Source organism: Meles meles, chromosome 4 (assembly GCF_922984935.1).
Source record: "Meles meles chromosome 4, mMelMel3.1 paternal haplotype, whole genome shotgun sequence".
In the NCBI taxonomy this organism is placed as follows: domain Eukaryota; kingdom Metazoa; phylum Chordata; class Mammalia; order Carnivora; family Mustelidae; genus Meles; species Meles meles.
The window spans coordinates 16,822,082-16,849,278 of record NC_060069.1 but is presented as its reverse complement, the minus strand read 5'-3'; the positions used below and the strand labels follow the sequence as shown (position 1 = coordinate 16,849,278).

Sequence of the window (27,197 nt, the reverse complement as noted above, 5' to 3'; positions counted from 1 at the left end):
GAATTGAATCAAATAAAACATTATTAAATTAATTTCACCTGTTTATTTTTACTGTTTTCATGTGGCTTTTAGGAAACATAAAGTTACATCTGTGGCTCACATTATAATGCAGTTGGTAGGTTTTGCTCTATACACTGATGCTTTTCAGTTTCTCATGGTTATTTCTTTAATTGCGTGGTTGGGGACCATACATGATTTCAAAGCGTAATATTTAAATCTCTTTATAGCAATGTATAATCTGCACTTTCCCACAATAATAATAGCAACCTTAATCTAAACATCATAATAATTTAGTGTTACGTTATATTACATTACTGAAGAGAACAGTTACAAATTGAGTATACATTTCTTCACGTTATTGTAACATTTACAACTACCAAATAGCTTGATGTGTTAAAAGAGTTAATTTTAGGGGCGCCTGGGTGGCTCAGTGGTTTAAGCCTCTGCCTTCAGCTCAGGGTCCTGGGATGGAGCCCCAGTTCGGGCTCTGCTCCACAGGGAGCCTGCTTCCCTTCCTCTCTCTCTCTCTCCCTACTTGTGATCTCTGTCTGTCAAATAAATAAATAAAATTTTTTTAAAAAAAGAGTTAATTTTAAAATATGTATTGTGTCTATTTCCTTTGTCTATATTATTTATCTTTAATTATTTGAAGGTAGGTCACATGAAAGAACGGTTAGAATGTTTCAATTTGCCTTTATCCCTTATTTGTGTGGAAACCCAAGCCAGACTTTTCTGACAACCAAAGATGCCTGCCTACTAGTTTTCACGATTGTTCTTTCTCTTTCCCTGGTTGACCCATTCTCCCTGCTCTGATTGTCTCAGTTGAGGAATTTTTGCCTGGGGAATTCACCTGTCTTGCTGTCACACTTCGCTTATTGCTTTACCGGTCCCTTGGCCAAAACCTCAGGGTGGCTGATCCTTTGTACTTCTAGCACTTCATTTTCTAAATTAAGATGGGCAGATGTGTTGTTCCATATAAGAAAGGTTTTCCAGAAATCTCATGTCATTAGTAATTTGGCAATGCCAGTTACTAATTTCATCAATTTCTCACGGGTTCGTACTTGGTCTTTTTATGAGCTGTGCTATTTGGAGCCCTTGAAATCTAGCTGGAGTGTTTGGTTTAAACACTCACCAGGTGAAGAAGGTCTTTGGAGCAATACTTCCCCTTTTTGGAGCAAAATTGCTCGTGCCAGCTTGTCTGTTTGGTTTATAAAGTTCATCACACACAAGGTTAGAGAAACTGATACGGAAAGACTGAAGAAAGATAGAGAAATTTAAAAATCAAATGTTTAAAATACTGCCACTTTTGCTGTCCTTTGTGAACGGTTAGGCTGTACCATGCTATATGTGTGTTTCTTTTGTTAAACTTAAATATTTTGAAAGTGTGCTTGTAATTCAAGAGTAGGTTGAATTCTTGCCCCTAAGGCAAATGATGTTTCCAAATACCCAGTAGCCAAAAAGTCTTCAGGGACATTCCTCTTTCTGACATTTCTTGAACATTAAAACAAAAGAAGTCTATTCTTTTACATTCAATGAGAAGGAATCCAGTCTCTCTCTTGCTAAGACAAAATGAGAAGGTAATTGTTTGAGAAAATAAAGTTTAACACCTGTATGGACCAGGATTTTGCAGTATTTCTTAGCATTAATAGGATGTGTTCCTTCTTCACATGCAAATTAGAAAAGGCTCGTGCCAATACCCACTGGATTCTTTATGAAGCTCATAGACCTTATCGGTTTCCTTGCTAACCAGCAATGTACCTGCTCTAAAGTATTAGCTTAAAAATTAGAATTTTCCAAATTGCCATACAAGTTTGCTGAACTAGCAGAATACATCCCTGTCATTTATTTTCCTAAGCTATACTCCTGCTTCATTTAAAATGAAGACATCCCTTTGAACAAAATTAATCATTAATTTTTTTTCCCAAGTAGGCTCTTGAAAAATGTGACATTCTTAAGTAGCTAATGTATTCAGAATAAAAATGGGAAATTCTCTGGAAATCTGTTTGCAACCTAGCTTTGCTCTGATTAATAACCCTTGCAAATGTGTGCTTATTATACCATAAACATGACCTTTATAAGAACATTAGAAAAATCAAACTATGGATATGCCATGTCAGAGACTTTTTTAAATGTCAGAAAATGTAATGCTTTTAAATTAATGTGATTTTTGTAATACTTAACTGTTGAGGGTATTTTTGAACTTCTTATGAATTTGGGGTTTATGAAAGATTCTTAAAGGGGTTCCATCATTGAAATAGTCAGGATTGGTTGAAATTACTTGCTACAAAACATAAAACTCCTCAGAAAGATAAAAAATAATAAACTATTTTTAGGTTTAGTGAGGTTAAGCTTGCCAAACATATAAGCTATTTATTACCTAAGTTTCTTTCAGCCCCTGACCAGAAGAGGGGACTGAGCAGTTAGAGAAGTTTTTAACTCAAAGAGAGATGCTTCCTAAAAACAGTGCTTTGGGGGGTATGTGTATAAAGGGGGAAGGGGATGGAGCAGAACACGTCTGGTTTTTGTTGGAGTTGATAATGATGTCTGGCGGTGGATATGTAACTGGTTCAGTGGGGGAGGTTTAGGTCTAAGTTGGGGCATACACCTCACACAGTGTTAGATTTCTATTACTGTGTAATAAATTTACCAGGAATTCGGAGGCTTAAAATAATACTCATTTATTAGTTCACAGTTTTGTTGGTCAGAAGTCCAGCACTGATGTGGTTGTGTCCTCTGCTCATAGCGTCTCAAGGCCAAAATCAAGATGCTGGTTGGACTCATCTGGAGACTTTGGGGGGAAATAAAGCAAGCCTGTTTCTAAGCTCATTCTTGTTGGCAGTGTTCAGTTCCTATGGTTGTAGGACTTAAGACCGTTTCCTTGCTCCTGTGAGCCTGCTCCTGTTCTGTGTTCCTCAACCACATGGCCTCTATCGGCAAGCTAGCAACAGCACATTGAATACTTTTGGTGTTTCTGTGGCCAGCCCGAGAATGTTCTTTGCTTTTAAAGGGCATATGTGATTAGTTCAAGCCCACTCCAATAATCTCCCGGCTCGGAGGTCATGTCATGTAGACTAACATAATCGCAGGAGTAATCCCCACCAAATCCAGAGTCCTGGGGTTACGCACAGTGTGTACCACAGGAAGCAGGAAATCTGAGGGGCCGACTTAGTATTCTACTCAACACACGTGGACACACATACCCTCGCCTGGACCTTGAGCTTATCAATTCCATTCTCTGGCCTCAGGGTTCTTAGTGTATGGTCCCTGGACCAACAGCATCAGCATTGTCTGTCAATGAGTAAAACATGCAAATCAGCAGGACTTACTCAAGACTCAGTCAGAAACTCTAAGTAGAGGTTGGCCTCAGGAGTCTGTATTTTAACAAATCCTCCAGGTCCTTATGATGCTCACAAAGTTTGAGAACCAACACTTTGCACCAGGGTCAGCAGACCTAGAGCTGGTGCCAGAGAACTAAATCTGGTTTGATGTCTGTTTTAGTAAATAAAATTTTATTGGCACATAGTCATGTCTATTGGTTTAAATATTGTCTGTGGCTGCCTTCACACTACAATGGTGGAATTATAGTACAGACCATATGGTTCACAAAGCCTAAAATATTTATTATTTGGCCATTTCAAAAATACAAAAAGGTTGCCTGTCCTGCTCAGGGAATCGATGACTTGATTGTTTAAGTCCCATCCTATTTTAACTTGTCCTGATTTTTTTTTGTCTTCCCAGATGAACCCAAAAACCTGCAGATGAGATGTAGAAGCTCATTTTTAAAAAGTTTTAACCCTTGACAGTCATTCCACTTCAAGGACCTGAAAGTGTGCCATTTCCTCCAGACATGGTTGCAACTAAAATAACTTTTCTTATCCTTCCTCTGCACTTTCAGTCCTTTGCCTGCTTTTTCTGTCTTAAGTGAAAATGGAGAACATCTGTTCACCATCCTTCCTATATTACTTTTCGAATACTCGGAGGCTATTAAGTCACACTGAGTCTCTTACCTGCAGGCAAACATTGCTAATAACTTTAGCTTTTCCCCATTTCTTCTCTTTCCCTATGTGCCTACCCTTGAACATGCCCTTTTCTCTGCTTTGAATATTTACTAGGATGTACACCTCTTTCATAAGCGATTAGACAATGAACATACTTAACCAATCTTTCTGGCACCATTAAAATAAAACAGAACAACAAACAAATGAACCGTTCAAGAGTCCAGATTTTAGCTTTTTATTTTGTGAAGACTTCTATGTAATTTTGTTTCTTCTGACCTCACCTTTGTTTGAAGTTCACTAAATGAGGTCTACATGCCTTGCTTTACACCCCTTTCTCTCAGAAATCAGTTTAACGATCATGCTTAAAAGGGTTAATTCCTATGTTCTGAGGCTGGACTGACTGGTGTCAAACATGTAGCGTACTAGATGCTTTTCACTGGCATCTGTTATTTTTAGTAGGTCAACCAATTGGTTCAACATTCTGTAGGTGCCCAATTCCAATTGACAAGCTTTTTATCCCCTCCCCCCATTTCTGTCCATCCTGTGACTCAGTCATTGAAATCTCTGTTTTCCCTTTCTTTCATTCATATTGAGTTTGATCTTTAGTCTTGATATTTTCTGATGTGAGGCACTAAAAATATACACGATTGCTTTTTGTGTAGTTGTTTTGTTTCAACTTTTCATATTTCTTTTATCATTCTTTGTCTGGATTTTTCCAGAACACGTGTTTTTTGAATGGGTTGCAAATATATGCAGGGCTATTGTTCTGTCCCTTTTGGTTTCCCTTCTACCACTTTATCTGTGATGTACATTTGTGCTTTTGGTATTATGGATGTCTTTGAGGGATAGCCAGTTTTCCTAAGCTTGCCTCTTGAGGTATGCCCTGCCATTTCCTTTAGCAGATTAAAGCCTGCTCATTTGAAATATCTCATTACTGAAATAATCACTTTTAATTTACCAATTGTACAGACTTTACCTTTCCAGAAACATAATGAATAATATAATTTGCTCCATGCCAATCAAATTTGCATCCCATGTGCCAGAAATGTAGGGTTTTATTCATGAACTGTATTCACATAAGCTCTCTGAATATAGGATTTTTTAAAAATAAAAATAAACATGTTTTGAGGAATATTTACTTTACCATGTTCTTATATTACCAGGGAAGGACTTCAAATATTTTGTAACTGTATAATACTCTGAAATGTGGTGAAAGAGTCTGAGTTCTTTTTTTTTTTTTTTAAAGATTTTATTTATTTATTTGACAGACAGAGATCACAAGTAGGCAGAGAAGCAGGCAGAAAGAGAGGAAGGGAAGCAGGCTCCCTGTTGAGCAGGGAGCCCGATGTGGGGCTCGATGTGGGGCTCGACCCCAGGACCCTGGGATCATGACCTGAGCTGAAAGCAGAGGCTTCAACCCACTGAGCCACCCAGGCGCCCCAAGAGTCTGAGTTCTTTGCAAACAGTTTCACTGTGCTCATATCTATAGGTGGAATTCATCAATCAGTTGAGATCCTACCCAGACTAGGTAAATGAAAATGTAGCCAAGGATAAATGAAAATGGAGGACAAAATTAAAAATGAAAATACAGACTCTCCCAAACATGTACCTGGCTTTGTGGCATTTGCCATTAAAGAAAGGCTGAGCATACAACATGGCTGTCTGTGGGGAAAAGAAATAGAAGATTGTGAGCTTGTGTATAAGAATAGAAAAGAAAGGAATTGTGTAGCAGTCATGATTTGGCTAGAGGTATTTGACGAAAAGAGCCAACTAAAATTTTGGCTAGACTAATCGAATTCTTCAGCTACAAGCAGGACTGCCATAAACAATTATTATCAAGATTTTCCCAGTGTCAATATGCCATCTAAAACTGTCTGTCAGGAATAGTTGGTAAAAATGTAGCAAATGGACAAAAAAGCTATTCATAAAATAAAGTGGCCTTGATTCCAGTCCATGTGAATACCAGAACATGTAGCAGTTTGTTAAAAAAGAAAAAAAAAGCGCCGGTCGTATCATACTTTTAATTAAACATCACATATGGCTGTTTACTGAAAAAAGGTGGGCTTCTAACTGTATGAAAATATGGAGCAAAGACCAAAGTAAGGCAACCAACGTCCAGTGAGAGGCTGGTTTGCTTTTGTTAGTAAATGTTAATATTAACACATTTTCCTTGTTTTTACTTGATGGTTGAGAGAAATATTTTATTAAACAAGAGAAAACTATTATTCCAAAAGTGTTGCTGAAGAGAATAGGGATGGAAAAAAGAATGTGCTCATTCTCTTGCTATTGCTTTCGTTTTATCTTTATTTAAAGGGCTCGGGATCATATTTACTTTTATTAAAACTTACCCAGTGCATTCATGACAGTGGGCAACCAATAAATATATGATGAATGTTTGTGAGAGAGAATGAATGTGCCAAGAAGTAAATCTGAGAGGACAGAGAAGTGAGGGGCAGTAAGAGAGAAGAGGTGACTGAGCGGGGAAGTAATCGAAAACAAAGCTGAGAAGGGATGACTGCGAATCAGTGTACGTCCATTTTTCCACTGACCAAAAATAATAGTGAACCTGTGTCCATGCTTAATTCTGAGCCAGCTATTTTAGACACAGCTGGTCTCTGTCTCATGCAGTACTTTGTCAGATAATGCCATGCACTTAATTACTTTCTAATTTAAAAGATGGAAATACTTCTCTGGGTTACCATGAGATCTTCAAAGAGTGGGTGTTCCATATAGGACATCTTTTCGGATAGTTTCCATGTTGTTTACAGATTGTTTCAGTAACAGCTCTGTCTAGGTCAAACGGGTCATGTGTGTATCTGACTTGAATATGATCATTCCCCAGGTCGCTTTTCTTAACACCTCCTCTCCCCTCCCTCCATAATCCCTCCTTTCCTTCCTTCCTCCCTTCTTTTTTATTTCTCTGTCTCTTTTTAATGTTATTTCCTATTCTTATCACCACAATGCTCATACATTGAAAACAGGCATCACTGAATATTTCATGTTCTTAGTAGGAATGATCCAAATAGTATTAATGAAATTAAATGTAGTTTGCCATTTCCATTTACTCACTTTGGATTAGTTTTCAGAGAAACAGTGTCTTATTTATTCATTCATTCACTCAAGTACACTTAACTGTCCATGAATTTCAGAGCACTTCATTAGGCATCATGAAAAAAAATTAAGGTACATTCCCCTTCAAGAAATTAAGGTAACACTCCATTTCAAAAACTTTTTACACCATAGCCAAATAACTCTACCAGTAAATAAAAAGTAAGATACAACATAATGATTAATGATTTCAACAATAACTTCAATGAAATCAAATTTCATAAAATATAGTATATCAATTTATTTCCTATCATTTAAATAAAATAATAATGAAAACAACAGTGAGAAGAGTTATTATAATTTAGTATTTACTTTGTTAAATATTTCTCTATGTAATCCATAAGTCCTGTGATTTAGATGTTATTTTCCTTAATATATAGGAAAAGAAACTACAGAGTTGTTAAGTTCCTTCAGACAAGAAAATGTTGGAATTTGGATTCAGATTTCTGATGACAAAGCCTGTTCTCTTAACCACTTAAAATATTATGTGGAAGTTTGCAAAAGAGAAAATTGATTTTTGTGCTAAATGGACAGGGGTAGGGAGAAGTGGCATTTCAAAGAAACCTTGAAGGGCAGGGAGGAGTTAAACAAGTGACACAAATGTGAAAAAAATTAAGCAAGTATTTTCCTTATCTTAGTTATATGATGAAGCCACTCACTGGTATGACTAGGCAAGAAGAGGTCATAATGACATTGATAACATGGGAGACAGATAGTTAGCTCTTGGAAGGCATAATGACTTTTGAAAATGATATGCAGGACAGATTAGAATCATTCAGGAAAATGCAGGGCCAATTTCAGAAGAGATGCTTCTTGCAGAATTTCTCTCCTCTCTCAGCAGGCATCCCTGCTCAAAGCAATTTGACTCATTCTGTTTTGTTCTTCCTTTGGGATTAATGTCCTTTCAAAAGCACAAAATAATCTTTACAATTTAAGGCAAACAGGCCCATGAATTTAAAAGGACGAACTCCAATTCTTCTTGTCTGTGATCAGAACCTATTCTCCATTTTTTTTTTTTTTTTTTAATCGGGTTGGTAGTTCTTTTGTTTTCCACAGACCAGACCTTTCTGGTTTTACATTGATCAGGTGAGTGCACAGGCTTCCACTGTCTGAGACAGATCAATGAGGAAGAATAGCTATAAGGAAGCTGTATATTCTCAAGGTGTTCCATCACATCAGAGTCAGGAAGGGGTCTCACAAAACATTTTCACTATGTCTGCAGTCATTGTTGCAGAATGCCAAGGAGTGGAGTCTTCCACTAATTGAGGAGCAAGTGCAAATCTCCAGTTGTCCTCATAACCTGGGCAAGCTTTGACAGAAAAGTCAAATGTCCTTCTTAGTCCTCTCACCAGATTCTAACCCAGAGAAGGCTAAACACTTTGCCAAATAGCTTGGCATAAGGACACCATGAGGGTGATTCCACTGTCCGTCTTCCCATGCTGACAAAGCATTTCCATGTGCCTTCTAACCTGATGGATAAGAGCAGAGTTTAGGATGCCATAATGTCGTCATGTTTAGGGCATTTTGAGTATCATGTTGGAGGTAGCAAACTTTGATCAATTGGATTAGATACTGGTATGTTGTGTTCAAAGGATTCTGAGGTCATCTATATTTGTTATTGACCGGTAACTATGCCCTGAATACTAGAAAGGAAAGCAGGATCATGTATTTGTTTCCTTGGTTTATGGAGACAATGGATAGAATACGATTTTTACTAAGAGCAGAAATATTGAAATCAATTGATTAGTGGTTGCCTTCCTACTTTGAATTAGTTGCTACAAAGTACTTAATGTTATACAGCCTCAGTTTCACTACTATAAAAGTTAAATTATGAAGAGTTAACAGATTGTGAAAATTAAAATCCTATGTATATATAAAGTGCTAAAAAATCGAGAGTGGTTATTATTATTATTTTAATGTTTATTATTGTTATTTGAAATTGAATAATTCAGCACATGTAGTCTACCACACACCAGCAGAGTACAATTTAATTACTGGAATATTTTATCCTAATGGCTAAATTAAATATTTCTCTTCAAAATTTATTTAGGCCTGTGCTCTCTGGGTACTCAAATTATAATTCTTCTAAGAAGAAGATGCACTTCACTAAATTTGTAGTCAAAGAAAAATCAGAGACAATTTCCGTGATGCCCTACATTATCCAGTTAGCTCTAGCTCAGTCTGAGTTGAGTCCAATGAATGGATCACTTCAGGATGTATATCTACCTCATGGCAAGTGAAGACCTATATAATTTAGGCTGGGATTCACAGGAGGGTGAGAAGGTGATTATGGCAAGCAGAAAAAAAATCTGTGTTCTCTTGTTTACCTTGGACTCTGGTCTTGAACTTTTGGCAAGTGCCTGTTATTCCCTGAGCTCAGAGCCACTCCAGAAAGTTCTCTCAGACGGACCCTTTATAGTTCGTCATCTCTACCAACATGGCTCCCAGCAGTAATAGCTCCCAGGGATTATTTGCTTCCCGTTCATTTTAGTTCCACTTTAATCCTCATTTTTAACTGCAGCATTTTATGATGTCTTTTATTTTATCACAATATAGATGTCTCTTTTCATTATGTGTTATGTTTTGGTGATGGCTCCATAACCTTGGTATGATGACTTTCTCCTCCCTGAGGCTATTAACAATTTCTGGGTTTTTTTTTTTTTTTTTTTTTCCTGAATTTGTAAATCTGTATCTGTGCCTTCTAGCTATTTGACTGTGAAAACTTAGGTCCTTCACTCAGAGGCAATCTCTCTTTCCATCAATACCTCTTTGCTATTGGTGGGAATCACAACTTGTTAGGTATTTGAGAGGAAGAAGGGTGTAATATAATCAAAGAATATGAGCTTTGGAATCAGATATCTCTGGTTTTTAATTTTTCTCGGCTCTACCACTTAACAAAGTGGCTTATCTTCAGTAAATGGATCTCACTCAGCCTCTGTTTCTTCATCTGTATAATGAGAACAAGGATATCTTCATTGTTTACATAAATAACATATAAAATGCCATCTAGCACAGAACTTAGAACGTAATAAGTGCTCAAAATGACAGAATTTCTTATAAAAATAAAATATGACCATGTGTATCTTCTCACTTACAATCACTTTTAGACATTTTATTTCTCTTCCGTTTTAAAGCCCGTCATTTTCAGGACACTGTAATTACTACAGTTCCATTAGTAACTGATTTTACATCTTTTCCAAGGACCAAATGTTTCGGAATTACAAGAAAATATAAAGTTAGGTTTGTTTTAAGCAAAACCTGCCAGAAGAAACAATCACATTGAGGCCGAGACTAAACAGAGCACATGTCAGCTCCACAGGGAATGTTCTGGAGGAAACTGAAATCAGAATTTCTTTTTGCTATTATAGGACTTGTAAGAATGTTCACCAAAGCAGTGGAAACCAGAACTGACAGTTCCTACACCTTAGACGCTAATGGATGCTATCACTGGGATAGTGTAGGGGCCAAGTGTAGGAGCTTTAAGATAGCAAAAATGTGATTGTCCCTCTTTTGAATATATCTTCTTTTAATTTGGTCATGGTGGTAGTCTCTTCCATGGTTATTTCTCAGTGTCACCCAGGGCTAACTCCAGCTGCATTTCCTAGGAATTCTGTGTCATGACTGCTATGAAAGAAAACTCAATGGAAATGTGGGGGTGGGGGGGGATCACAGTGAAACATTGATGAAAACATTCACAATCAAGTGAATGCTTTAGCAGATATTAGTCCTAAGTTCAATAGAACTAATTATGATGGATGTTAAGTTTAACTTCTACTTTGCTCTTCCAGACTGTGTAGATGAAGTGAAAAGGAAAACTAAACCAATAACAGGTTAATTCAAACAGAAAAAATCGTATCTTTGGGTGAATTTATCTGCTTAGTTCATTCAGGTTGCTTTACTGGAATACCACAGACTGGGTGGCTCATAATTAACAGACATTTATTTCTCACAGTTCTGGAGGCTGGTAGGTCCAAGATCAAAGCACTGGCAGATTTGCTGTCTGGTAAGGCCTACTTTCTGGTTCACAGACTTCTCTCACACACGTGGAAGGGGTGGGATTCTTTCTGGGGCCTCTTCAATAAAGGCACTAATCCCATTCTAGAGGGCTTCAACCTTGTGACCTAAACACTGTCCAAAGACCCTACCTCCAAATACCATCACACTGGGGACTGGGTTTCAACATATTAATTTGGGGGAAGCACAAACGTCCAGTCTATTGCATTATGGTATCTGATAGATTCATTATATGTATAATATGCAATATACTGGATTATAAGCTCCAGTGGAGCAAGAAACTAAAATCGCTTCTTAAATATTCCAGTGCCTTACAGACAAGTCCCTCTCAGTATACATTCATGTCATTGTCTTTGGCAAAGTTTAATTGAAATCAGCTTTTTGTTTATAGAAGTTGTTGTTCTGTATTACACATCATCAAAGAAAAGGCAGTATCTGAATAAAATGTAGCTATAATGGCTTCGACTCTGGAAACGGAATGTTTGGTGTCAAGTTTTGGCTCTACACCTTACTAACAGTGTGACCTTGAGCAATTGTCTTTAACCTCATCATTATTCCTTTTTTTTTTTTTTTTTTTAATTCCAAAGACTGAATGGACAAAGGAGCTATATACTACATAGAGTTCTCTGCACAGTTCTGCCTCTGCAGGAGCTGAAACATAATTGCTCTTAGGCTGATGGAGGAAAGGGGAGTTGTTTAAAAGACAGAATAAATTCACACCTAAAAATGAAATCCATGATTAAGAAATTTTTGTTGAGAAAAAATGCTAATAAAATTGTTATAAACAGATTAGAGCGTTTTATGTTTAAACTATGTATTTATTTATTGTTTTTAAAGAAAAAAAATAAAAAATGAAAACTTAATTGAACTAATTATTGGACAAAATTGGAACTAAAAATCTATGATCATGATCTATTGCTAAAAGACAAGACATGATCTTGTATTTTAGCAATATACACCAATAAACTCTGACAGTTTAGGGCCGCTGGGTGGCTCAGTTGGTTAAGCATCTGCATTCAGCTCATGTCATGATCCTGGGGTCCTGGGACTGAACCCCACATGAGCCTGCTTCTCTCTCTGCCTCTACCTCTCTCTGTCTCTCATGAACACATAACTAAAATCTTAAAAAAAAAAAAAAAGTCCTCTGATAGTTTAGTCCCCATTTCTGTTCTCTCCTTCCAGAAAGTTGCTGGTTTGTTTGCCTCTGGGAAGGCGTATTCTCCCCTCTTGTCTTGCTCTTTCCAGTCCTTCTGGGTCTTTCTCTCAGGGCCAAGGATCAGATCGTCAAGGCCCAGGCTTAGGCCCAGGCCTCTTGTATGCTTTCCCAGGGAAATCTTTCTCATGTCCAGATTTCCTGTCTGCTGACTCTCCGGGGTCCGAGTGGAATCTGCCCAGAACTGGCCTCTAAGCAGTGGACCCTCTTCTCCAATGGCTACTTTTCCACTTATTCTTCAGGCTCCTTAGGTCAAAAACTTACCTTGTCTTCTCTTAGACTTGCTCTTCTTGTTAACTAATAGCTTCACCATTTACATGATAAAAATACTACTTAAGATAAATGAAAGTAGCCTGTAGTTCTTATTTAACTCGTTTTATTTTATTATTTTTTGAGGATTTTACTTATTTATTTGAGATAGAAAGAGAGGGAGAGAGCAGGAGAGGGGCCAGAAGAGAGAGGACAACTGCAGGTTCCCTGCTAACAGGGAGCCCGCTAGAGGCCTCCATCCACCCAGGACGCTGGGATCACGATCTGAGCCAAAGGCAGCCACTTAACCAATTGAGCCACCCAGGCACCCCCTTATTTAACTCATTTTAATGGTACTGGGAGTACTGCACTCAACCAATTAAGCTCAGGAGATGTTTTATTAATACCTTGGATCACATTTAGTACTTACACAGATTGACAAGGGCTTGGAGATGAAGCAAAAAATGTAACACAATTATATCATGAGGGGAAAAAAAACCCATGAGGGAAGATACTTATCAGGCTCTGGAAAAACTTCATGCCCAGCTCTACTGGTATAGCAAAGTTCACGCACGGAAGTCCCAGGTGAAAGGCACAGATCATGAAAAACGATGGCAAGTAACAAGACTTCAGCATTGTTTTGTTTTGGTTTGTTTTGTTTTTTCTCTTTAGAGTGAGATGACTAAAGCCTAGATATTATGAACAAAATTACCCCGAGAGACAGATGTATTTAGGCAGGTTTGACTGCCTGCACTAGCTGGATTTAAACACTTGAGTATGATTATGGCTGCATGGTGGCACCCTTTCATGAAATCGAAGCTTTGTGATAGCACTCTCAAAGAGTATCAGATATTAATAAACATTCATTTGCCCTAGCACTGGCCCTTTTCGCATCCTTGCTTTGAAAAGGTGGCATCGTTTTGATCCAAAGCACTCATTATGCATTAATATTGATTTCAACATTAAACATTTTTTAAATTAGGTTTCCCATTGAGTGTTATCATCATTGATCACACATGAAGATTCAAATTGTCCACTGTCTCCTCCAGGAGTGGACGAGGAATCCTTTTTCGTATGAATCCAATAGTATGTGCCTCTGCCCGTGGCCGCATTTGGCTCTTGGAAAGCTCTCCTCAGACCCAGGAGAAGAAACCAGGAGAAAGCACGATGTCCTCTCTTACCAGCAATGCATTCTGAAACAGACTGTACCAGGCACCTTATCTGTAAATTACTCATCACTCAAACATGTTGGCTTTGCTCTGGAGCTGTAATGCCCATGGAGCCCTCCGTGATGGTAGAAGTGCTAACCGCTGCAGTGTGGTAGCGTCTAGCCACATATGGCTGGTGAGCACTTAAATGTGGCTAGTGTGGCTGAGAAACAGAATCTGTAATTTTACTAATTTTTAATTTAAAATAGCCACACATGGCTAATGACTGCCAGATTGGACAGCTTGGTACTAGAGCGTTTTTATTACTACTTATAATTTATTTTACGGAATTAAATCTTGGGAAATTCCTCTTGAGGAAAATTTTACATTTTTACATTTTATATCATTGGTACTGAGTTGAGAGGATTTTTTCAAGCAAAATCCTTTTTTTTTTTTAAGATTTTTTTTTTGTGAGTCAGCGGTTTCATTTTATTTATTTTTTCAGTGTAACAGTATTCATTCTTTTTGCACAACACCCAGTGCTCCATGCAAAACGTGCCCTCCCCATTACCCACCACCTGTTCCCCCAACCTCCCACCCCTGACCCTTCAAAACCCTCAGGTTGTTTTTCAGAGTCCATAGTCTCTTATGGTTCGCCTCCCCTCCCCAATGTCCATAGCCCGCTCCCCCTCTCCCAATCCCACCTCCCCCCAGCAACCCCCAGTTTGTTTTGTGAGATTAAGAGTCATTTATGGTTTGTCTCCCTCCCAATCCCATCTTGTTTCATTTACTCTTCTCCTATCCCCCTACCCCCCCATGTTGCTTCTCCATGTCCTCATATCAGGGAGATCATATGATAGTTGTCTTTCTCCGATTGACTTATTTCACTAAGCATGATACGCTCTAGTTCCATCCACGTCGTCGCAAATGGCAAGATTTTTTAAGATTTTATTTATTTATTTAACAGAGAGATCACAAGTAGGCAGAGAGGCAGGCAGAGAGAGAGGAGGAAGCAGACTCCCAGCTGAGCAGAGAGCCCAACAAGGGGCTCGATCCCAGGACTATGAGACCATGACCTGAGTTGAAAGCAGAGGCGTAACCCACTGAGCCACCCAGGTGCCCCACAAGCAAGATCTTTTGACTTCTTGTGAGGAGGTGCTTATCTTGAGTTAATACCCTTTGACAGAGGGGCTGAAATATAGGGTTAAAAGTCTAAAACCCCTTACTCTGGCAGTACTAACAGAATCTTCTCCAGTGTTTCCCAGACACCAGAAATTGTCATGACAGTTAGCTAAATAAATGAGATTCTACTTTTCGTCTAGTGAAGACTTGACTCAGGATATTGGCAACTAGATAATAGCCTTTCTTTTTTTTTTTTTAATTTTGGTCATGGCATTCACTGACAGTGACAGAGAAAAACAATGTAACTATCCCTTCTTAGATCCCTTCCAAAATGAGTTTTGAGGTGATTTACTGAAATGCTAAAATACCACAACTTAAAATGAAAAAATACAGAATCTGGATAGGGGAAAACACCGCTGGTTCACATGTGTTTTCTTTCATGTTTTAAGATGGAGTCCTGACCATTGACTTGGGCTAATGTTTCTGAATCAGTGTTTCCAGAGTGATACTCCAGTTGCCTTGACTCACACTCCTATTCTCACCTCATCCCTCTCCGTGGTTAGAACAGGATGTGAGACAGCAGCCACCATCCTGTGGGGCTTACTGCTGCCACCTGCCTTGGGCATCAGACGTTACTTTAACATCTGAATTGACCTGCCAAGGGCAAGTCGCATAAGGCCAAAGAGGACTTTGATCCTGAGAGAGGAAGTGCTGGGTCAGCTTTCCAAAACCTGATAGGTAAATTAACAATCTAAAACATCTAAAACGGGGAGGAGATGAAAGTAATAGAAGAAATATTGTGACCAAGTCACACTAAGTTCAGATTTTACTTCAAAATAGTTTCTAGTTTTATCATTCAGTTGGGAACAATATTTAAACAAAGATCAGAACTGAATGGGAGTTTGGATCACTGAGTTTAAGGAGACATGGTAAACATAAGTTTTCTAGCCAGAAAGTTGAAAAGTCATCACAGCATTGAAGTACCCAACCAACAACCTTGAGCATTTGAGAAGCAGTAACACAAGGGAATGCAACAAACATGTATTTATTTTCCTGATTTGGCAAGTAGATGTTAAAGAATGCAAACTTGAGGGCTTTTGAAACATGTTTGATCCGATATGCATGTCTTTCTGGATTCTCCCTCAAGTATAGGGCAGTGCCAGGATGTTCCCATGGTAAATAAATATCTGCAATAAATACTGAATCCTTTATCATAGTCTTTACAAGGAATGGGTTTATTGATTTTTTTTTTTTGGAATAGTAATAAAAATTTCAAGATTTCTCATTTTAATGCCTTCTGTCTGGCTGCAAAAGAGCTGCTTGCCTTATATGGCAAAACTGACTTTGTAGAGGATTCCTTTTACTGTTACTTTGTTGATTTTTGTGGTTGTTTTAATTTAAAAGCTGTTTGCATCCGTGCTTTGAAAATGTTTAAGGTCACTGGGATTCACCACAGGTGCCATTTCTTTTTTTTTTTTTAATTTTTTTAAGATTTTATTTATTTACCTGACAGAGATCACAAGTAGGCAGAGAGGGAGAGAGGGAGGCGGGGAGAGAAAGGGAAGCAGGCTCCCCGCTGAGAAAAGAGCCTGATGCAGGGCTCGATCCCAGGGCCCCGGGATTATGACCAGAGCCAAAGGCAGAGGCTTTAACCCACTGAGCCACCCAGGTGCCCCCACCACAGATGCCATTTCTTACCTGTGTGATTTTAGGTAAGATATTTTGCTTCCTAGAAATTTGGCTTTTAAGTTTGTAAGGTGAATATGACAGTAGATACATTCAGAATTGTGCATTTTATTATGTTTTTATTTTATATTTTTAAGTTTCTATTTAAATTACAGTTTGTTAGCATACAGTGTAGTATTAGTTTCAGGTGTATGGTATAGTCATCAACACTTTCACATCACAAGTGCCCTCCTTAATCCCCCTAACCTATTTCATGCCCCCCCAAACCTCCCTCCCCTCTGGTAACCATCAGTTTGTTGTGCATTTTAAAGGAATTAAGGGATAGGAGACCCGGTCCATGCAATTACTCAGTAGATTTATAAAATTCAGTGGTATTCTCTACATTTACTCCTACCCATCCTTGCTGGCCAGTTTCACTCACTACAGCACTCTATGGCCAGTGCTTTGTGTCAAATCAAGTTTTACGTTTATGCATCCAAGCCATCATTTGTTTTCTACTCCATGTTAGTGGTATCAGATCTAAATTTTTTATGTCTACTATCACACAGACCCTGGAATTCGTAGCGCACCTTTCCTTCCCGCAATGCACGTGACAAATTCTAACTGAAATTGTTGGAAACGGATGTGAATAGTGTTTCATGTGTATCAAAGTAGTTGCTTCACAAGTAACTACTTAGAACTTGATACTGCTTAAAATGCTTTTGGGGGTGCCTGGGTGGCTGAGTGGGTTAAAGCCTCTGCCTGTGGCTCAGGTCGTGATCCCAGAACTCTGGGATCTAGCCCCGCATCGGGCTCCCTGCTCAGCCGGAAGCCTGCTTCCCTTCCTCTCTCTCTGCCTGCCTCTCTGCCTAGTTGTGATCTCTCTCTGTCAAATAAATAAATAAAATCTTAAAAAAAAAAATGCTCTTGATGTTTTCCTGTTAAATATGAATATTAGTGGTTTATTAGTTTAATCATAGCTCACTATTGAAACACATTATGCTTATAGATAAGTATATATATGTATAATTATATATTTAATAATAAATATGTGTATATTTAAAAATGTATAGTTAAAGTTATATATATACATATATATGTGTATATATGTGTGCGTGTGTGCATGTGCGTGTGTGTAAAACTGATGGTTAAAGAAAAAGATACCATAGAAATTATTTATCTGATTTATATATAATTATATAAAAGGGAAATTTCTATGAACTTTAATGATTATGTTATTTACTTTATTTACCTAAATTATTCAGTACCTTAGTGTCTAACATACTATACTCAATGAATGTTTTTATTTGCTGACTTTCATGGCATATTAGAAATTGAGGAAATTGAGGATTTCTGCTGATTTTTATAAATGTAGACTTAAAAATATTTTATGTATATATAATGTATTATAATAATTATATATGTTATATATAATTATATGCATATTTTACATGTATTTATAATTATATTTGGTATATATATGTGTGTGTGTATATATATGTATATATGTATATATGTGTATGTGTGTATATATATATATATATATATATATATATATATATGATTCCCAGTTATAAAGCATACACGGTTTTGAATATTTAACAGCCACAACCTTTGATTATTTTGAACTTCAGTTTTGTCATTTGGAGAAATGAAAGATTAAGTAGTAGGTTAAGCTGTCAGGCTGTCAGACAGGACGTCTGTGACTATTTGATAAACCCTGAATGCATGAATGGATTAAGTGCAGAAGTTCAAGGTTAAAAGTGTTGTATTACAGAGAGAACACTGTCCCACTCTGAAGGAGTATTTCAAAATAGTAATTTAAAAAGTATCTTCTTTGTGAAGATCCTCTTTCGGCAGGGTCAAAATAAACAAACTGAACGATATGAACATGCTTTAAAAATTGACTGCTTTCAGAGAGCCCCAATTTGTGTCTGGAGGAATTTGAGCAGCTCCTCTGCAATTCACTAGGTTCCTTAAAAAATACATGCCTCACTTTTTTTTTTTTTTTTTTTTTTTTTGTAACAACAAAGCTTCTTTGTGAAGATCCTCTTTCGGCAGGGTCAAAATAAACAAACTGAACGATATGAACATGCTTTAAAAATTGACTGCTTTCAGAGAGCCCCAATTTGTGTCTGGAGGAATTTGAGCAGCTCCTCTGCAATTCACTAGGTTCCTTAAAAAATACATGCCTCACTTTTTTTTTTTTTTTTTTTTTTTTTGTAACAACAAAGCTACTCTTTTTAACGGATAGTAATGCCTACCAATTTATTATGCATTTTGATATTTATTATCGTTAAGGTCAGTTTATAATAAAGAAAATAATAATAAACATATATTTGTATCCTAAATGCAGTAGTTTCTATTTTTAAAAAATGAAGAAATGAAATAGCTGTTTTCTCAAGAATATTGTAGTCTGCTTTACAAATTAAATGGGTTTTATTTGCTGATTTTGATTTTGCCCTATTTGCAAATAATGTTCTTGCTGCTGAGCAGTTTGGTGCAAGGAAGTATTTCAGGACATATCCAAATTTTAAAAGGAGAAATGTTAGTCACAGATAACTTTAAGAGGGAGCTTCAATTTTTTTTACCTTAATATCAACTCTGTGGATTTTGCGGCAAATACCTATTTTAGAATAAAGCATTCGACATTTCACTTAGACTCATGAATAGTTATACCCTGCTGTCCAAGTACTGCAAGTGGACCCAGAGTTTATTGGAGATCATCTTCTCTGAGGAGTGAAGCATACAGGATTGGGCAGAGGGAAAAGTCGAACTGTGATACAGTCACAACAGAGGCGTCAGTCTATCCTAGATCTTATGAGGCGTTCTAGAACAGATATAGAGCTCCGGAGTCCTCTTGTCTTGAGGCGAAAGGGAGGAGCCTGACGCCCCTGTATTAATCAGTCATTGTACTCTGGAAGAGTTTGACCCGCAGTGAGGTGGCACCCTCTGGCCCAAGGCAATGTATGTGTAGGTTCTCAGTTTGAGTCCTCAGGTCCCAGTGCTAACCAGCTCTTGTAGGGGCTGGGGAAGGGGCCTGTCTAAGCACCCTGCAGCATCCACTACACCTGTATTTGCATGGCCAGTAGCCAAAAAGCATGTAGTCATGTGTGCTCTGCTTTTGAACGGCCTTTTTGGCTTATCTCTTCAAACAGATAAGAGATGGGCTCCAATAGTTTGCCAAGGTTCCCCAAATTTTATGACTCTTTCTTGATATTTGGTATCCCCTACTAAAGAAAACCCAGTGGCAACAATGAGAGAAGGTCTTGAGCTACATGTATCAGTGTATGTGAAATGCATATATATCTTGGAGGAATAGAGGTGGGAATTAACTTTATTAAGCAATCAATCAACTTTGTGCCTCTCATTGTGCTGGATAAAATAAATAAATATGCTTGAGCTATCTCTTTAACTTTTTTAGTCATTCTGAACCAGAGGGGGACTTATAAATGAAATAATTACAGAATATGTTCCTGCTTAGTTGTATTCTTTGAATCACAGAAACAGAATGTTTCAATGGAAACTACCTTAACAACTAAAGAGTTTTTCCATTTATTTTTTCTCCATAGTATTATGTTAGCCCTTACTTAATTTCTGATATTTTAGGCTCAAAGAAGGTAATGGATATATGTGAACACCTTCTGTAAAGCATGATGTGTGACATAGATAAAAATAATACAAAATTATTTATTAAAACTCACTATTATTTGTGTTCATGTTAAACCATATCATTGATTTCCACCCAGACATATTTTACTTTGAGTTTTCTAAAGACATACTGACCAAAAATTAATTTTGGTCCTTTAACTTTTTATCAAAAGAAATTTTTAGTAATACTGAACTCAAGACAGATCTATCACCAAAGTTTTAGGGATGCTCTCTCTAAGAAAGTTTAGGCACCCACACTCAATATACTAACAGGTGGACAATAAAACACATGTACAGTGTGCTCTGGTGAATGCAGATTTGTTATTATTTTGCTTTGATCTATGTTTAACATCTGCCCTCTATTTTCTGACTTGTACTACTTTCTATTTTAATTGGTTTGCTGATTCAAACTTGCTGCTGTTGGCCTTGCTGTTGTTAAGGAACATTTTAAAACGGAAGGGAAAAGAGTGGGGGGAAATACTGGTTTTGTTAATTTGGCTCCAGCTGATTTTATACCTGGAAACAGGAGAGTTAATGGTTTTCTTGTATAGTTAATTACATCTTGTGCCGATGGCTTCTGTTGTAGGCATTAAGTCACCCACCTTGTTAGCAGATCTACTGGTCTAGTAGGGTTAGATTCACCATCCGGGAATCATTTATAGAATGTTTACCTTGTGTTCAGGTAACTGATTGAGGGCAGGATGATGGTGTCCAGCTGACCAGGGAGGTGATTGTGAGATTTTTGAAGATTATTCCTATGGGTCTCACTCTCTTTGCTTTGAAAACAAAATGGCAGGCAAGTGAGTGGCAGACATGGGCTTCTCTTCTCTCTTCTGTCTCTTAGAGTTCTTTTCCTTGAGAAAGGAAAAATCCCACTGTATTTTGTTTTCCTAATGCTTCTTGGATTTTCACCAGCAGGTTTTTACAGTCTGTTGCTTGCCTCTCAGATTAGAAGAATGCTGGCATATTTTAACGGTTTCCTAGGATTCAAACAGCCTTTAATTAACAGCAAATTGATGTTTTGGAATGTTACCAAAATATAGGAGACTGAACACTGAGATGGGCTTCTTTCCTTCCAGCTTCTGAGTGCATGAAGTCCTATAATGGGGAGTGAGGGAGAGGAGTGGGGGCGCTCCCTTGCAAACAGCCGGTTGCTTACTAGTATGCAAAGGGTGTCTCTGTTGGCATAATATTCCCACTGCTTGCTCATTGGTGGCCTTCTAAATTCCACCTACTCATGACTGGGAAGGACGTAGGTAGTCATCGAATGCTCAGAGCTACCGGGGTGCTGAACAGTTCAGGGATTGCTGAGTTTGTAGCTGGGTTTGTAACTGGGTTCACTTGTTTGAATCCTCCAGTTGCCAGGTCAGTAAGGTGTGGCTGCCTGTCTTTGTGGTTAAGTTTCTTTTCCATGCCAAGTTCATGTCATCTTGCTGCCAGAGTTTTGGATGTGGTGGAAAAGAGCAGTTCTGTAAAATAATCGCTTAGACTCTACGGGTGTTCTGAGTAGAAGTTCCTTTTCAAAGAGGGGTGGGAGTGCAACGAAGGAGTTTTCCTTTTGAATCAAGGGATCTTAGTGAAAGATTTGTTGCTGATCCAATCCAGAGCTTTAGGCCAGAAAGGAAGGATAGATTGTGGAGTATGAAATGTTTGAAATGTTTACTGTTACTTACACAACTGTACAGTTATTATCTGAGGTGGGAAAGGGAGCAGCTTCTCTAGCTCCCTCTGCCTAATGGCAGGTTGGCCCATTGGCTACTTCATAGCTGAAGCCACTACAGTCCCTGTCTTGTTTTTTCCAGTGACCCACAGAGCTGGCCTTTTGGGCCCAAAAGACACCTTGATGGTTTTTTGTTTTTGTTTTGAACATGCACAATGTCGCTGATGGCTCCCTTTGCTCTCCTCTCTGCAGGTGGTACATGCCAGAGCCCCGCTCTCCCAGCCCTGGTCCGTCCACCAGCCCCTCCTCTGCAGCCTTCGCTGGATATCAAACCCTTTCTTCCCTTTCCTCTGGACACTGCAGCGGCAGTCAACCTCTTCCCCAATTTTAATGCGGTAAGTCCCCAGGTCACATTTGGCATATGGCAGAGTGGTAAGTGCCAGGGGTCCTTTTCTTTGTTGTTGCTATTGTCATTTTTCTTTCTTTTTTTTTTTTTTGAAAGAAAGGATTATTTTAATTTTTCAAAATTAATGCTCATATAAAATGTTTTGTTAGTTCTCAGAGGAGAGTCTGCTGCAGGGTCCTTTCAATACAGTAGTTGAGGTCATAGGGTTCCTTTTTTTATAGCTGAGCCTTTGGGACTTGTTATGAACAATAAATTCATTTGGCCACAAGGCTGTAACCTTGGTGCAGAATAGAAAGGGAAGAGTAGTCCTGATGTGCCAGGGGTGAGTTGGCCAGTACCTCTATTTTGCTGTTATCATTTATTCTGTAGATTGTCCGAAAGCCACAAGGTACCTTGTTGCCTGGTTATGTAAGGTCCCCAGAACTAGGCTCCTTCAAGGGAAAATGAAGAGATTTAATCCAAGTGGGTTGATCTTGAGTTCATGTTTCCCATTTAGTGTCTTTCTGGGTAATACTAACAATTCCATTATTTTGTTGGAATATATCTACATTAAAACTTAATGAATTTGTTAAAGAGAACATTAGCATTCAAGAAGATGTTTAAAGATTTAAATGTGTTTCTTCTATCTGGGTGCTGCACTTTAATTTTCAAATTTGTTGCTTCTTTTCTAATTTAATAAAGAGGAACCCAATAATCACAATAGTGATGAATTCCATTCGCAGAGTACTTTTTCCCTCCTTAACTTAGAGCAACTCTGCATTCTGGTGGTAGGTGGGTTTCTTTTGTTGGTTTTACTTTTTTTTGTTTTGTTATGTTTTCCCTTCTTACTCCCTTCTTACTCTGCTCAGGTTAAGTCTTACTTAAATTACTTTGTTTTTTGGGCTTTGTTAATGGTCTTCTCAACACAAGTTCAATTACTTACTTGCTTCTATTTTCACTCTTAGCATGTCTTTGTAAGTTGGCAGATTCCTCATATTCATCATCACCTCCTTTCGTACAAGCAGTGAAAGTATTCTTATGATGAAAATAGAAATAAGGGTTGAAAAGGTTAGAAACCTGTGACTATTTTTTCCCTAGTATCATCTGATTCAGATTTCAGCAGTTTGTCATAATGGAGGTCTGAGCTTATCAATGACAGGGTGTGTCAACACTACAAAAGAGGATTAAGATGGGAATGCCCAGTGATCTAAATAATACAGATTTTCTTGTTGCGACTCCCGTGATGAAGTTTTAAAAATCTTCCCACGTTAGATCTTTCGGTTTCAGGAGACAGAATTGGGTCTTATTTTCTTTAACAGTACTTCATCACGGGGACTCTGTTCATGCCAATGAGATGGTACAGTTATATGCTAGTCCTCGCTAAAGGGCAAGGCAGAATCAGAATGATTACTTTGCTCTTTTAGGGGTGAGCAGTTTTCCATGGGAATCTTATTTTAAAATTGATGGAGTGTAAGTGGAGGAACATCAAAATCACGTTTCCCAAGTGAAGATTTCTAATCCTAGGTGTTTCAGTAAGTATAGAGGAAAAACTGCTCAGCATCAAATTCTCTGATTTTTAAATGACCACCCTCAAGTCCCATGAGTTCCCTTTCTCTGCTCTTCTGTTAAATGGTTTCCTGGTACAGTCTTGCTTCCCAGACACCAGGAGATGATCCATCAAGGTGTGTTACCTCGCCTCTAAGCCCACTTGGCATCTTGTCAGTTTGGTCTCATGTCAGCTTTAGAGCGGTTGAGGTGAAATTGGAAGGCTGTAAAAAGCTATGTTTTAAACTGTCGATTTGCCATTTGACAAATATTAAAAGCAAAATGATTAATTTGATTGACGACTATTGTTTGTCGTAGAAAACAAAGATGAGTGATTTGCTGAGCTATTTGACACTCAGCAAGTGTCTTATCCTCTTTGCTACTATTTACCCCTCTTTAAAATAAAGGGAGTGGTCCTAATAATCTCTTCCTCCTCTGGAGTTTATTTCATTCAAATATTTGAGCTTTTGTGGACAAAGGCAGCATTGTGTGATGGTCAAGCCGGACCCTCTAACTAGACTGACTTTGTTCAAATCTCAGAGTTGTTGCTTGTCATCAATGTGACCTTGGGTAAGTGATGTGACTCCCATGTATCTCAATATCTTCATCTGTAAAATGGGACTAATAATTGACCTACTTCTTAGGTATGTGGTAATGCTAATGTGTGTTAAATCATGTAAAACAGCCCTCAACCCATAGCAAGCACTGTTTGAGTGCTAGCTGTTATGTTCCTTCATAGCCTGTAAACTTCTTTTTTTAAACGTGGCAGTTCATTAAGTGAGAGCAAAAGTTTGACTTCATTCTTTTTCCTCTGTGGTGAAATTTGACTTATGTTTGTATTTATTCCATTTAAATGAGACCCTCTGTGGCTACACATATTAAGTTATTTCCTTCGAGTGCTAGTCAATCTGTAGCAACCAAGGATTAAGCCACTCCTTGTTTAATATTGAGGGGGAATGGTGGCAAAGCTCATAATCAGGTGGCTTTGGACTCAGAATATAGAGGATTTCTCGAAATAATAGCCTGACTTCTTGATTTTGTAGCAGGTATGAATCTCAATCCATGAATTCAGGGTGTCTGAAACATAATATTTTTATTGCTATAAATTGATTTTTATTCCTCATTCAAAACTCCATTTTATGGTGAAGGGAAATTCAATATAATTCTGTTTCAGGGTGTGCTAAGGTTGTGGAATCAAACAGGCTATCCATCAAGCTCTTGGTGGGTTACTCCCCTGTTCACTAAGTTATTTATCTACAAAGACAGTCATAGATGGTCAGCACCTGGTTAGCATGGCTAGTTAAGCCCCCAGCTCCCAACTTTAGACATACACACTTTGCAAGGCTGTTGGTGGTCCCTTCCGCCTAGATGTGCCAAACTGCTATCATCTCTTTGCCAAGAAAATGATGAACCATCTGCCACCAAACAACTTTCCCGCATCTGACCTTGTTTGAAGCAAGTTCGTGGCCATGACAGACTGACTGCCTGTTATATTCCCCCACTGAGGCTTTGTGTATGGTATCATATGTCTGTTGGGGATAGGGTTGGGCAGAATGGTGAAGGAAAAAAACAATATATATGAAATAAATTCATGAAAACATAAATGGATATCCCTGATTATTATACTTCCACAAGAGCATAAGCCACTGGGTTTGGATGTAGGTCAAGTAGAATAATGAAACATCTGTAAAAATATGCATAGTTAGAAGGGAAAGGAAAACAGGTGGCGAATCTGACTTTGGAAAAGGATATAAAAGAAGACATTCAATAAAACCATTAGGATCCCTTGTTCTTCTCAAAGTCAATTTTTAAAGATTAGCAATAGAAACTGTTCCCTTAACCTAAGGATGTCGTATCCTGATTGTTTCAGTAGCTTTCAGACAAGAGAGAGCTTTCCTTGAATTCTTCATATACCCCCTACCCTGCCCCTCAATCTCTTAAGACATTGGAGTTTCAGTACTCCAAGAGTACTCAGGAGTACTCAGGATCATTCTGCATCAGCATTGCTCAAAAGGAACCAATCCTGGAAATAGGCAGATGGTGGTTTAGGAAAGAAATACTAGAAAGTGGTATGTATGAGCTTGGTCCACTCAATCAATTGCTGTTAATAAGCACATCACTACGTGGCAGGAATTGTGATAGCAAAATTTATATTGTGATGTCTGCCGTGAAATAATTCAATTTATAGAGGAAGCTTGAACAAATAAACATTGGTAAATACGGGTGTTTTTATTAAGAAAGATGTATAGAGTAGAATGGCAGGCTGGGGACAAGAGTAGAAGGTTGTGTGGTTGGCTTAGTGAGGGTTTGGTGAGAAAAACAAACTATTCTAGGCATGCAAACAGGAAAGGACTTCATATAAGGATTTAGGTGCTTATAAAGCCTTTGGAGGTGCTATGCAGGCAAACAAAGGTCAGAGAAGGCTATTGTTGGCTCTCAGTTTTCATGCTTGCTTTCATGGAATCCGGAAGTTGCAGAAATACAAGATGCTCAGTAATCCCAGTTACTTTCATCCAAATCCCATGAAATGCCTCTCTTTATGGTGTCCATGCCTGAATACTGCTGGCAGAGACCTGTGGGAATGTAACCCTAGGGCTCCCAGTCCTTGTGATGTGAGGGAGAGCATAGAGGAGGGAAGGCGGTGCTGAGTTGCCAACAGACTTGACATGATGGCAGAATGGAAAGGTTATGCATAATCAGAAAACCTGAGCATGTTTGCAACCATGGATAAGAGGCTAAATCCTTTGGCGCCTCAGTGTCCTTTCTATAAAATGAGAATGAATACATTCCTCTTAGCTTTGTGATCGGAAGGAGAGCTGACTTTCAAAATGCTGGAGACTGAAGCTGAGAAGTGGCTTGGGTTACTTAGGATGTTGTTTACAATGGGAGCTGATCATCAATAAATACCTATACTCCTTGACAGTTTTATCCTTAGGTCTCAGAATTCCCCTCTGTTTTTCATTTCTCTAACATATTAAAACTCCATATCCTCCTCAGTAGTTATGACAGTAATGAACCTTCAAAATTTTGTTGAAAATGTACAACTTTGGGAGAATGTGTTCATGGGGACTGACTGTAAGCCTGATCTTATGCTCTACTCCTCCCGTGGCTTTAACCTTCCATTAAAGGTTAAATGAGTAAACTGACCTAATGCATCTGCATATACCAGATTCTCAGTAAACACTGAGGTCTTTCTCCTTCTAGGAGAGGCACAAAAAAGAATAAAGTCACATAGAGGGCCCAAAGGCAGAAAGATGGGCAAAAAAAGAGAGTAACTCTTTGCCTTCAATTAGCCTAGGCTAATACTCTATTTTTTTTTAAGTTTATTTATTTTTAGTAATCCCTACACCCAACATGAGGTTCAAACTCATGATCCTGAGATTAAGAGTTACATGCTCTTCTGACTAAGGCATCCAGTTGCCCCATATTTTTTAACATT

The 27,197-nt window shown here is 38.2% G+C and overlaps 1 protein-coding gene across 3 annotated transcripts in view; it reads left to right on the top strand.

The window, feature by feature from the left end:
- Positions 1-27,197, top strand: part of ZNF385D (zinc finger protein 385D) — a 940,116-nt gene that overhangs the window by 698,807 nt on the left and 214,112 nt on the right. For all 3 annotated transcript variants that reach the window (XM_046001318.1, XM_046001320.1, XM_046001321.1), the window contains one exon: positions 22,081-22,223. In XM_046001318.1, coding sequence (XP_045857274.1) covers positions 22,081-22,223 — 143 coding nt within the window. The remainder of the gene's footprint in view (positions 1-22,080; positions 22,224-27,197) is intronic.